This window comes from Saccopteryx bilineata, chromosome 2 (genome assembly GCF_036850765.1).
Source record: "Saccopteryx bilineata isolate mSacBil1 chromosome 2, mSacBil1_pri_phased_curated, whole genome shotgun sequence".
In the NCBI taxonomy this organism is placed as follows: domain Eukaryota; kingdom Metazoa; phylum Chordata; class Mammalia; order Chiroptera; family Emballonuridae; genus Saccopteryx; species Saccopteryx bilineata.
Genome location: NC_089491.1, coordinates 343075757 through 343088752, shown reverse-complemented (window position 1 = coordinate 343088752; position 12996 = coordinate 343075757). Strand labels below are relative to the sequence as shown.

Below are 12996 nucleotides of genomic sequence, written 5' to 3'. Positions count from 1 at the left end.
CCCCTTCCCCTGGGAGCGAGCTGTCTTGGGACTCTGAAACAGGGACTAGAGCAACTGGGCAGTGGAGAGACCCGGCAGACACCACCTTAACCAGCCATCAACGTTCACATGGCCAGTGATACGTCATGAGGGCACCACGTACCCCTTATGAGAGGTGATGAGAAGGGCGCTTCACCTCCCCCAAGGCCCATAATTGCAGTCTAAACCATGAGAAAAGTCTCCAACACACCCAGATTGAGGGACATTTTACAAAATGCCTGCACAGTAATCTTCAAAACTGTCAAGGCCATGGAAACAAACAAACAAGGGAAGGCGGAGAACCACTAGAGACCAGAGAAGACTAAGAGTACTCAGCGACCAAGTGCACCACGATACCCTTGACTGGGTCGTGCAACAGAAAAGGAATGCGAGGGAAAACTGGCCAAGTCGGAACCAAGTCCGGAGTTTCTCCGTTTGAACCAATGGACCAGGTTACTAACGACGGTCCCCTCAGGGAAACCGAGGGAGGGGACTAGGGCAACGCTCAGTACTCTCTGCGACTTTTCTGTTAAGTAAAACAAAACTGAAAGATTCAAACTTCATTTTTGAAAACATATCTAAAACTCAGTGGCAGAAAGCCGTCTGCCTGAAGATTATGTTTTTCACAAGCTGAGAACTGTGTTTTCCGGAGCAGACTTAGGAGATGGAGGTTTGCCCCAGCGTGTAGTGAGATCGTGCTCCGGGAAGACTCAAGCCGCGGGGACGGCTTCCATAGCAGAGTGCTCACGGCCCTGCTAAGGGAGATCTCAAATGCCACAGGACCACCGCTTCCCGGTTCCTTTGATACAGGTGGAGTTAGGGAAGGAATGTAAGGAAGGCCCCATGAAGGTGGGGGAAAGCGAGGCAGAGAGCTCTCCACAATTAGATTACAGGGCAGCTCACAAGACTAGGAGCTCCCTTGAGGGTGGTCCCACCTCCCAGGGGTCTGAAAAAAGAGATGTTTCCAAGGTGTTTCCTGAATATACAAGAAGATGGACGGGGCTATTTTAGGCCTGGTGCCTGACTGCCCACCATGACCGGCCCAGTTAGCAATCTGCAATCAGACCGCCCTGTGAGGTTCCCTTCCGTTAGATTTCACAGGGTCACTGTGATGAGAAAAGGACAGCTGAGATCACCCAGCCTGGTGTCTAGAAAATACTATTATCTGAGTCATGTTACTTTTCTTTCCTTCCTTGGAGATTTCTCTCCACAATCATGTCAATAGAACAGGAGAGCACCTGAAGTCTCTATTATTCACAGGATACAAATTAGGGAAGAACAGAGTTGCTGCGTCCAAAGAAAGGTGGTCAGCTCTGTACGGTTCCAGACTTTCTGGAAAGCAGGAACAAAGATGAAAGACTAACTACCCCAGGCCTTTAAAAGCATGCACTAAAGTCAAAGACACAGATTTTCCGAGTATTATCGGTATATATATTAAACTATTTCTTCTCTTGAGATTCAGATCGTAGTTCTCTAGTTGTCCCGATGATGAAAGCAGCAAAATTGAGACAAATAATTTTCCTGTATTTAAAATAGGCCAGAAATGTTATCAAACAAATATGTAAAGTAGCTACCTGTGTTTAGACAGCTCATTTGCAAGCAAGCTGTGCACACACTGAGCCATTTACCAGGGTCCCCTGCTCCCTCCTACAGGGGCCAAGTTGGCCGTGGCTTCTCCCTACATACCCCACAGCCGTAATCCACAACAATCCCGCTGTTCTGATATGATGTCATAACTGGTGCCCCCCAGAAGACTGACCTCACAGCCGCGCCACCCGTCTGGGGGGCATGGGGTGCAGGCTGTGCCCTCCCCCTGCCGTTGTCTCTACCCTTCACATCTCCCTTTCCCTCTCTTCTCCCCACCCTCCATCAATCCCTTCACTTCCCTGTTAATTTCCATGCCAGGCAAATCCTCACACATACACCGAGTTTCCTCTCACCCTTTTTCTCTCGAGGGATAAAGCTGACCAGGGGCCAGTTACCCAGATCCCAGGAGGAATGAGAAGCAGGCCCCACAAAATTTGAAACAGATTCCCAACAGACCCAGACTGCCTCTCAACTCCCCGGCCCTCTCTGAGAAGCAGTGGGCTAGACCAGAAGAGCCATCTCTAGCTTCAGTTTATAAAAAGAGACATTACTGGGAAACTTACTTTAAATTTTGTTTTACTTTATTTATTGATTTTGAGAAAAAGAGGGAGAGAAACATTGATATGTTATTTATGCATTCATTGGTTCATTCCTGAATGTGCCCTGATTGGGGATCAAACCCACAACCTTGGCATATCAGAACAATGCTCCACCCTACTGAGTAACCAGGCCAGAGCCTGTTTGTTTGTTTGTTTGAAGCAACTGAAAATGGCCCCTCAACACAATACTGGTAATAATGATTCAGGGAACCCAGAGTCACATATGTTTACGTGAACTTTCAGTAATATAAAGAAACTTTTTAAAATTCATGAACTGGCTAAGAATTGCATCTAGTTCTTACATGAACTCCACTGTTTCATCATCTTACTATTAGCTTAATCCTTCCCCAGTAGCAGCATTGAAAAGAAATTAAAAAATGGTTTCTTCTATAATGTTAATATTTTTGGTTTTAAAATGTATCTCACGGCCCTGGCCGGTTGGCTCAGAGGTAGAGCGTCGGCCTGGTGTGCGGGGGACCCGGGTTCGATTCCCAGCCAGGGCACATAGGAGAAGCGTCCATTTGCTTCTCCACCCCCCCCCCTCCTTCCTCTCTCTCTCTTCCCCTCCCACAGCTGAGGCTCCATTATAGCCCGGGCACTGGGGATGGCTCCTTGGCCTCTGCCCCAGGCACTAGAGTGGCTCTGGTCGCAGCAGAGCGACGCCCCGGAGGGGCAGAGCATCGCCCTCTGGTGGGCAGAGCGTCGCCCCTGGTGGGCGTGCCGGGTGGATCCCAGTCGGTCACATTCTGGAGTCTGTCTGACTGTCTCTCCCCATTTCCAGCTTCAGAAAAATACAAAAACAAACAAACAAAAAAAAATGTATCTCACATAAATATCAGGACTAAAAGCTAATATATACCGGACACCATAGCATTTATTTCACCTAAGGAAACCAAAAACCCACAAGATTTTCATACCTTCCTTCCCCAACTATTCCAACTACTCTAGATAGATAGATGACCAACTGATTAATAGATAGATAGATAGATAGATAGATAGATAGATAGATAGATAGATATAGATATAGATAAATATGTATCCTAGTAGCCCTGGGTCAGTTTTCAGGATGGACAAACCCTGCTTCAGACATCCTTTTGAGTATTTCTTCTAGAAAATAAAGCTTTATGCTTGAGCATGATACTGCTCCATCCCTATGTCTACACTCACCTTGTAATCTAGTGGGAAAAGAATGGGATTTAGAATCAGAAGAAGAATTGAAAGCCTTGGGTCTATTCCTTCCTAGTTTTACTCTAATGAGTCATTTATTTATCCTGTCTGCTCCTCAATTTCCTCATCTGTACAATAGGTAAAATAATACTCATCGCCAAAGAAGTGTGGGGAAAAAAACAACAAAGTAACATATGAAAAGGTAGCTAAGGCGATACCAGGCTTGCAGCAATTACAAGCCCATGGCAATGTCCCCCGAGTCATGGCCACCATGGTGGGTGTCTCATGATGTTATACAGACACTGCCCTGGTGCTCACCCTGTTTCAGAAAGCGACTCTTCTTAAGAGAGAGTTACAAACGTCCTCCCTTTCCTGAATTGGAAGAGAACATAGGGAGAAGCAGGATATTGTATATTTATACTAGAGAGCCTATAATGTATCATACCTTGAAGAAACTAACTCAAAAAAAGACTTTTCTTAACTCCTGTGCATGTTTGTATGTATTGGAATAGCTCAGTTACTGTCACCAGCAAGTTGAACTTGTCTTTGACCTTAGGCTAGCTCCCTGGACTTTGAGATCCTTGGAACAATCCTAGATCGGGCTTCTTTAATATAAACCACTTCCCTCCACCTAGCAACTCTGACCCTCCCCTTCCTTCTAGAACAAACCTAGAAATTCAGTCCTCCACAATGGTTTCCAAGGTATAGAAACTACCTAAGTGTCCACTGAAGGATGGATAGATAAGAGAAGATGTGCTATGTGTGTATGTGTGAGTGTGCGTGTATGTGCACATATTGGAACAACTTAGTTGCTGTCACCAGCAAGCTGAGGATCCTTCTTATGTGCACCTGCCACTAGGTGCCCCCATTCTCTTTCACTTTTTTCTTTACCTTCTTTTCTCTCTGAAACATCGCTTTGTTCCTTTCCTCTTCGCACTCTCTGGCTACGCTTTACATCAACCCAGCGAATCCCAGTTACCCAGTGCTGAGTCCTCACACAGGACACCTCAGCTGCACCTCAGATTTTAACTAACATGCTGTGCGCTTGTCTTGGCGGATTGATAACCAATACCGTGTTTGGATGGGCCCTTGTGGTTCTTATTGTAACTGTAAGACACCCTTTAGCAATAACCATCAGGAAACTCTGAAATAATAAAAGTTTATTACTTATAGAACCTGGAAATTACATAGCACACCTGGGGCCACAGAGCGAAGTCACAAGCTATGGAAAGAACCTGAGTGTCCATCGACCAATGAATGCATGGAGAAGATGTGGAGTTTACATACACAAAGGAATATGATCTGGCCATAAAAAAAGAATAAAATATTGCCACTCACAACAATATGGGTGGGCCTTGAGGGTATTCTGCTATATTATATCAGATGGAGAAGAACAAAAACTGTATGGTTTCACTCACATGTGGAATATATAACAAAAAAGAACCAAATGAACAAATAAAATAAAACCAAACTCATAGACACAGAAAACAGAGTAGAGGTTACCAGAGGGCAAGGGGGTGGGGGGAGGGTGAAATGGGTAAACCGGGTCAATTACATGGTGACAGATGGGAAGTAGACTTTCGGTGGTGAGCAGGCTACAGCATATACAGATAGTAAATTATGATATGCTAATAACCAATGATACTATTGGTAACCAATGTTACCTCAGTAGAAAAAAGAAAGATGTAAAAGCTTAAGTCAGGCACTTGTATTTACAGAAAGATATGGGACTGGCAGGGTTCACACTGCAGATGGAACTACAATGTATTCGGGGAACTTCCCACAAAACTGCAGGAGCGGGTAGAACAATAAGGTGATTTCCATTATCCCAGATACAATGCCCACACAAAACACAAAAGCAATACCTCAAACAAGGTCCTTAAAGGAAGTGCCGCATTTAAAAAGATTAGCAAAAGAAAAAGAAATGCAAAATGAACTGAAATACAGGTACACAAAGGCCTAAGAAGTCAGATCAAATTTTATATATACATATATAAAAGAATTGAAAAACAGGCACTCAAAAGCCTAAGAGGTCAAGACAATTACAAAAAGCCATTCCTCAGACCATAGGGAAAACAGCTAACAGAGAAGAATCCATCTCCCAAACCGTGGAGTGACTCCAGCCACGATTCACGACTGATTACTCTGCTACTTGTTGAAACAGAGAATCTGCTTGGCTTGGCTTTTCAGTTTAGGATGTGTGAGCACAATGACAACAGAATGCACCGAAGGGTAGCAGGTAGAAATGATCATGCACACAGCCTTGGTCCCCAAACCCTTCCTGACAGAAGAAGAGAGATAACAGAATAGGACAGCAGCCGAGCAGGGGATGTAGAGGAGGAGGAAACAGGCCATCAGCTTCATGGCCCCCACGTAAGCGTCAGTCTGGGATTGCCAAAGGCCGCTGGCGTTCCTCTGCATCTTCCGCATGTGTCTCCTCAAAGAGTGTATTAACAAGGACGCAGACGCCACATTCATGATGAACTGGAGGAACAAGCTTGAGAACATGGAGAACACCAAAGACGAGAGGCCCTCTTCAATGTGCAGTCCCGTGCCGTTCCTCCAGGTCACAAACTCAGGAAAGCGCAACGTGTGTCTGAGCACCGCATGCAGGAGCGTGGTGAAAGCAGAAGTCAGCACACAGGCCAGCAGCAGCCGAGGCATCTTTGCGGAGAGGTTCTGTCTGAGCAGGAGGAACATGGGGTGTTGCAAGTTAGTAATCTTCACACAGTAGAAGATGTTGAGCAAAGTTATGAACCAGAGACTACTGGAGTCCAAAAATATCCAAGAGAGCAGGAAGAAAGTGCGTAGGTAGGCTGGCTGTTCGTTGTTCAGAGAGATTAAGAAGAGGGTGACCTCCAGGAGACATAGGCCCAGCATGAGAAATCGAGTGACGCCCACGCTGAACAGGATCCTATCAGAAGAGGAGAGTTGGTGGCTTTTGACCCAAGTCCTGCAATGGACCACCACAATAAACAGATTCACAAGGAGTCCTACAGGGTGCAGAATTAAGGAGACAATAATAGCGGAGTAGAAGGCCATTTGGAGAATCTTACTTGTGGAGGAGCCAGCAGGGGTGGTGCGGGTGTGGGGAACGGGAGAGATACTGAGACGCACGAGCGGACACCAGTACCCAACCAGGAAGGGCATTTCCTTTTTTATTATTTTCCCCAGCATGGCACATGAGCCATCAGTGGTCTAGAGCCAGCTGCTTTTACTGAGATGCAAATCTTCCAAGGATTGCATTATTATTTCTTTACTCGTATCCTGTTTTCATTAGAAATGCCTAATTCAAACAGCCTAGGGGAGTCTGGGAGTCCACTATGCCGCTGAGAGAGAGAGAAGGACCGCAGAAGGGAGGAGCTATGACAGGCTCCCGAACTTCAAATCCAAAGGACAGAGTCGCCATGCGGCACTGGTCCTGGCACTCACAGTGGATAGAGCTCTTCTTCACAGTGACCCCAGACCATGGTGGGACTCCCCATGCCTGCCCACCCACCCCCACCCCCACATCCATGAGCTACCTGGGCCCAACTTCTTCCTCTCCTCTAATCTGGTCACGTCACAGCGGTCATTCTGGCCAGGCCAATGTTGCTCTCTCACCCCCTTAGCACCTGCGGTGACTTAGTTATCTAACCCAGTGGTCCCCAACCTTTTCTGGGCCACGGACCGGTTTAATGTCAGAAAATATTTTCACGGACCAGCCTTTAGGGTGGGATGGATAAATGTATCACGTGACCGAGACAAGCATCAAGAGTGAATCTTAGACGGATGTAACAGAGGGAATCTGGTCATTTTTTAAAAATAAAACATCATTCAGACTTAAATATAAATAAAACAAAAATAATGTAAGTTGTTTATTCTTTCTCTGCAGACCAGTACCAAATGGCCCACAGATCGGTACCGGTCCGCAGCCCGGGGGCTGGGGACCACTGATCTAACAGATCAAGTCCAAGGACCTAACACTTCCTTGAGAAAGCCTTTTCCAATGAATTCCATCCTCGCATGATGATTCCTTACTTTGCTTTCCCTCGCTAGTCACACGGACAGTCACATCATCATTTGCTGCAATCTGCTTTTGTTTGGAAGAGAAATGTCTGCAATTTCAAATTTCCTTTATAAATCTGGGTTCATGCTTAGATCACACGTAGCTATTTCCTCTTAGGCATCTAACTACCAATCAAAGTACTCTGGTGTCGGATACACGGTAATGCTTTAGTTATAGCTGTGCATTGTGCACGCCAAGTAGATAGGCTGATCACTGCCTGACTTCTCTGTAGTTGCTCAGGGAGGAAGAGGCACGATATGCCTGGCAAGTGATAATACCGAAAACCGTGAGTGAGTGCAGGAGTATGGCATCACTCCGAGCTGCTAGATCAGTGGTTCTCACCCTTTCTAATGCCGTGACCCCGCAATACAGTTCCTCATGTTGCGGTGACCCCAAACCAAAAAATAACTTTGGTGGCTACTTCATAACTGTAATTTTGCTACAGTTATGATTCGGAATGTAAATACCTGATATGCATTATGTATTTTCCGATGGCTTTAGGCGACCCCGCCGGGGTCGCGACCCACAGGTTGAGAACCGCTGTGCTAGATGAACCAAGGTGCATCCTGGAGGCAGCCACATGCAGGGTACCAAACCAGGATCCCAGTAGAGCATCCAAAGTCCTACACCAGATCCAGGTAGGAACTGATGAGAGGAAGGGGCTAAAATATGAATATTACTCAGTCCAAAAGAGTGTAGTAAATTCATGTGGCCCTTTAAGACAGGTGACTGGGGCCTGACCTGTGGTGGCGCAGTAGATAAAGCATCAACCTGGAAACGCTGAGGTTGCCGGTTCAAAACCCTGGGCTTGCCTGGTCAAGGCACATATGGGAGTTGATGCTTCCTGCTCCTCCCCCCTTCTCTCTCTCTCTCTCCCCCCCCTCTCTATAATGAATAAATAAAATCTTAAAAAAAATAAAATTTTAAAAAAAATTTTTTTAATAAAAATAAAAAAATAAAAAAAAAAAGACAGGTGACTGGAAAGCAAGCCTTGAAGAATTCCTTAAGCTGAAGCCCAGTCGCTTTTGGTACAGAAAGCTCTTTGTAATAACCACTGGGCACTGACAGAGGCGTGCCCAGGTCAGTTAAACAGGCAGACACAGAGTGGACAAGCAAGGCGCTGATTAAAGGGAAGGGCATATCATAACACATGTTTCCACTTAATTGTCTATAAAAGAGATTACTGCTTTAAAGTAATGAAGTTGAAATATTATAAAACCACATTTAAGTAGAATTAATAATACAGAGTGAGATATTAGGATCAAATGTTCCCAAAAGGGGGCGGGACAGTATTGGGCAGTAATCGACTCCATTCAGAGTCTGACATCCACGTTTGGGGGTCTCAGTAGCTGGAGGCACTATGATTAAGGTGCACAGGGCTTTGTAAAACTCGGTTAATCCTGAAACAGTTCCAGGAGGAAGATACAGTTATCCCCGCTTCGGGTGAGGGAACGGAGCTCAGGGAAAGCAGGTGATACCAGGCGTCATGGGAGAGCAGTGGCTCAGTTAGCAGGTTCTCCTGGAACCGAGCTCTTTCAACTATACTCGGCTGCTCCTCACTGGCCTGTTCGCTTGCCATATTGTTATCATCAGCCACTAATATGTTAGGCGCTGGGGACACAGAAAAGACTTACATCTTGCCTTCCAAAAACATACAGTCTAGTAGGAGAGACAAACAGACCCTGAGATCAGTGTGTTCGGGCTATAATAAGGGGAAACAAAGGCTGCGATGGGAGTGTTCAGGCAGGACATCTCTCCCAGCTTTGGGGGGTTCAGAAAGGCTCCCTGTGGGAGACATACAACATCTTAAAGGTGCAAAGTGATTATCCAAGCAAAAGGCCAGGTGGGATGGAGAAGGATGTTGCAAACAGGGAGAACCCTACTGAAAGAGGCGACAAAGATGAGCTGAGCCAGTACCCTCCATGATCAGACGGCCTCTTCCTCAGAGCTGCAGCCTCTGCTTCCGGGACATGGAGATGAGACACACTCGTTTCTGTGTCTTTTTTTTTGCCCATGAGATACGATGATTTTGAGAATAGGAACTGATCTTGTATAGTGCTTGGTGCAACATGTTAGATGAATGAACGAATGAACCAGAACCAAGAAAAGCCAGAATCAAAATGGAGTGAGATGCGCACTTCCCTGCCTGGACTATGACAGCAGCCTGTGCAGCCAGGCAGAACCCATGACCTTCTCAGAGACCTGCTGGCTGGGCAGTACGAGTCCACAGTGGAGCCACTGCGGATAACTCATAAGCCGTCCCTCTCTGGCTGGAACTGCCCTCTTTGGCGACAAACAGATATTCAAGATCGCTGTGTGCTGAAAAGCAGCACAGGTTTTTATTAATTACAGAAGGACCCGTTTCAGAATCCTTGTATTTCGGTAGATGAGAGATGAATATTAAAACATTTCTTTAAATTTTACTAGATGCCTTTCTAAAAGGGAATTTTAAGTTATGTCAGAATTAGGAATTTTCTTAGCAGTTTCAAGAGGCATACATCAACTCAAAAACAAAAGACATCCTGTTTCTATAATTTTAGAAACGATATATCTAAATTCCAGAACAACCCTAAAATTAATTTCTGGTTACAGATGACCAAATGCCAGGTAATGTGGTGCTCCTTTGTGCTAGGTCAAAATATAACAAAATAACAATAAGAACAATAGCAGTATTTATTGAGGGTTTTTACTCCAGGTGAGATTCTAAGCATTCTTCACGGCTTAACTAATTCGTTCCTTCCAACAATAAATACTACCAACAAAATACTACTCCCATTTTATAAATGAGGAAAGAGAAACGGAGAGAGGTTAATAAAGGAACTTCTGCGAAGTCACCTAGTTGACAAGGGCAGGAGGCAGGACTTGAACCGGGGATCTCAGGGTCCACATTCCCTGCCACAACCACTCCACGCCGGAGAGCCCCTTTGTGACAGAACCCCAAGTCCAGAATTGCCACGTGTCCCAAATAGGCTCACAAGTTTGAGAATTCACGATCATAAGCCATGATATTTTCATCGACTTGTCACCACTGTTCGGTGACAGAAAGTAAATTAATGTGTGATTTTATTAAATAAAAGTGATTCAATGTATGAACCCTGCTTATATAATGTTTTGATAAAACTCTGAAATTTTAAGAGCAGATATTCATCTTGGGTCTTTTTTTAAAAAAAAAAGAAAAAATGCCCGAACTTTCGCCTCCCTTCTAAAAATTAGAAGGTTTACTCAAAAATTTACTTTGGCAAAATGACTAAGCAAGGCAAGCACAACTGAAAGGAAAATGGTTTCCCCCCTGGAAGGCTGGATCGGAACCTGTCCTCAAGGGTCTCGGTTGCCATCCTCCGGCTTTCTCATTACACAGTGGATTTGAGGAAACTGGTACCACATGGGAACTGCTGCGCGACTCACTGTTAGCGACAAGAGGAGCTTGACCTACTTTCTGAGCACTTTATGGAACATGCTCTGCTCACGTTGGTGCACGTGGTCTTGTGAATCTCTACAACCCTGTGAGGTGCGTGTCATAGTCCACATGTGGGCAAGGGGGATGAGACAGGTGATTAACATGACTTGCCTAATGCCAGGAGTCTTAGGAAACAGACGGACCAGAATTCAAACCCGTCTGTGGGATCACAACGCATTTGCTCTCTCCCTCAAGTCCACTGCACTGTTTTACTTACACCAGCTGGTCACTGTCAGTGTAAATGTTACGCTCAAGGTAGTGATCAGCTCATTACGTTGAGCCGCGAGTCACGGTGAAGAGTGTTCTCACTATATTGACATTTCCAAAGACTGTTTTATCGCCTCCAAAACAACCACACAAAGGGAGGCCGTGAGAAGCGTCCCTGGGTGGGACAGGTTAGCAGCTGTCTCTCCCCTACTGATATCACAGCACGGGGGCCATGGGAGGGTCAGGTAGAGCCTGTCGTCATGGCGAGCCAGGCTGCAGGACTGCCAGCCTCCCGCCTGTCCCCTCTGCGATCTATGGGGAAAGACGTCGCCTGGACACAGGCGTCAGACGGGCAGGCTCGCACCAGAGCAGCTCCACGAAGGTCTGCTTCAGCTTGTTGTTGCCCAGAATGAGGACAAAGGAGTGGCCGGCAGGGTAAAACATTGTCACTGCCACCATGACCATCTTGGTCAACTCGGTTCCTGGTATGAAATAACTGGATGAGGCAATTAAAAAGGAGAGGAAGTAAATGAGGAAGAGGAAGAGAAAGGAGAGGATCATCTTGATGGCCTTCTTGTGGGCCTCGGTGCTGGGGTCGCTGGAGCTGGCTCCATGCTGCTGCATCCGCCGCGTGTGCCTCCCCAGGGAGAGGATGAGCAGGACGTAGGAGGCCAGGGACACGATCAGGGGAGGGAGGTCCCACAGCAGCCCGAGAACGTGGACCAGCTCATACGCAACCTCCTGCTTTCTAAAGTGCTCCGTCATGTTCTCTGCGCTGAGTCCGCGCAGGACATAATAGGCCTTAAACTCACGCATCAGAGACAGGACACTGCCGCACGACAAGACCAGTGCACTCAGCAGCAACCACACGACCACCCTGTGGACTCTCCACTTGAGCCAGAGGAACACGTGATGGGAGAAACTGGCGATTTTCAGACAGTAGAAGACGCTGAGACAGGTGGCCAGCCAGATGCTCAGACTGTTTGTGAATGTCCAGAGAGTATCAATAAGTTGGATTGCTATATCACTTGCATATATTGAACGAAGGTACCCCCTTACTAAACAATCAACCAAGAGAATCCACAACAGAGTGATCCTGGAGAGAGCCAGGCTAGTGATGACAAAGTCTGACACAGAGATTTTCTTGCTCTTGAACCAGCGGCTGCCATTGACCCACCCAATGAAAGCATTCCCCAGCAGTCCCAGAATGAACTGAGTGACAGAGAGAAACAGGATTGCAGCCCTGGTGAGTTCCGACATGGCCGCTATCAGGCAGGACTGACCTTGGCTCTCTATGTTGATACACAAGCTCTCCTTGCCAATCTGAAATGTCTCCCTGTGAACCTGTCGCCTCTACCTGCTGCGCTGCTGTACCCGTCTCTGGTCTCCTCCCCAATTCAGTCTGTTGGGAGAGCAGTTTACCACAAACCCCCTCTGGCTGGCTCTTCCAGGTCAGTCTGTCCTCTCCACAGGTGACATTGAACACGGCAGCTCTTTGCCCATATGCAAATAGAACAGTGTCTAGTGTCACACAGAGAAGGAAGAGAGATCTGAGTCACAAAGAATATGGAGGACTTGGGCTCAGTTTCATAGGGAGCAGGATTCTGAGCCACCCAGAACAGACAGGTGAGTGTCCCACATCTTGCTGGGTGGGCTAAGTACACAAGGCCCCGTCCAGTCTTCACCTGGGCCACTGTCTAGTGTTGTGTTTGCAGCAAGCACCCTTGAAGGATGAGGTTACATGTCCTTCCAGGACAAAGAGCAGTCTTGCTTCTTGCTTGCTCTAAAAGCAGTGAACTTCCCAAGTTCGGTGTGGCTCTGCATAATGACACCCATCTGCGCTCTCTGGGTTCCCCCTGGGAGACTTGCCTGATATTCACGCAGCTGGCTGTGCTGTGAATAATGTGATCCTT

The 12996-nt window shown here is 46.6% G+C and overlaps 2 protein-coding genes across 2 annotated transcripts; both read right to left on the bottom strand.

Moving 5' to 3' along the window:
• Positions 1 to 5519: 5519 nt before the first annotated feature.
• On the bottom strand, positions 5520 to 6521 carry TAS2R4 (taste 2 receptor member 4). Its single transcript, XM_066254538.1, has one exon. It carries the CDS (start codon positions 6519 to 6521, stop codon positions 5520 to 5522), a length of 1002 nt encoding a protein of 333 aa, XP_066110635.1.
• Positions 6522 to 11395: 4874 nt separating this feature from the next.
• TAS2R3 (taste 2 receptor member 3) lies at positions 11396 to 12343 on the bottom strand. The gene has a single exon (XM_066255281.1). It carries the CDS (start codon positions 12341 to 12343, stop codon positions 11396 to 11398), a length of 948 nt encoding a protein of 315 aa, XP_066111378.1.
• Between the last annotated feature and the right edge of the window lie 653 nt (positions 12344 to 12996).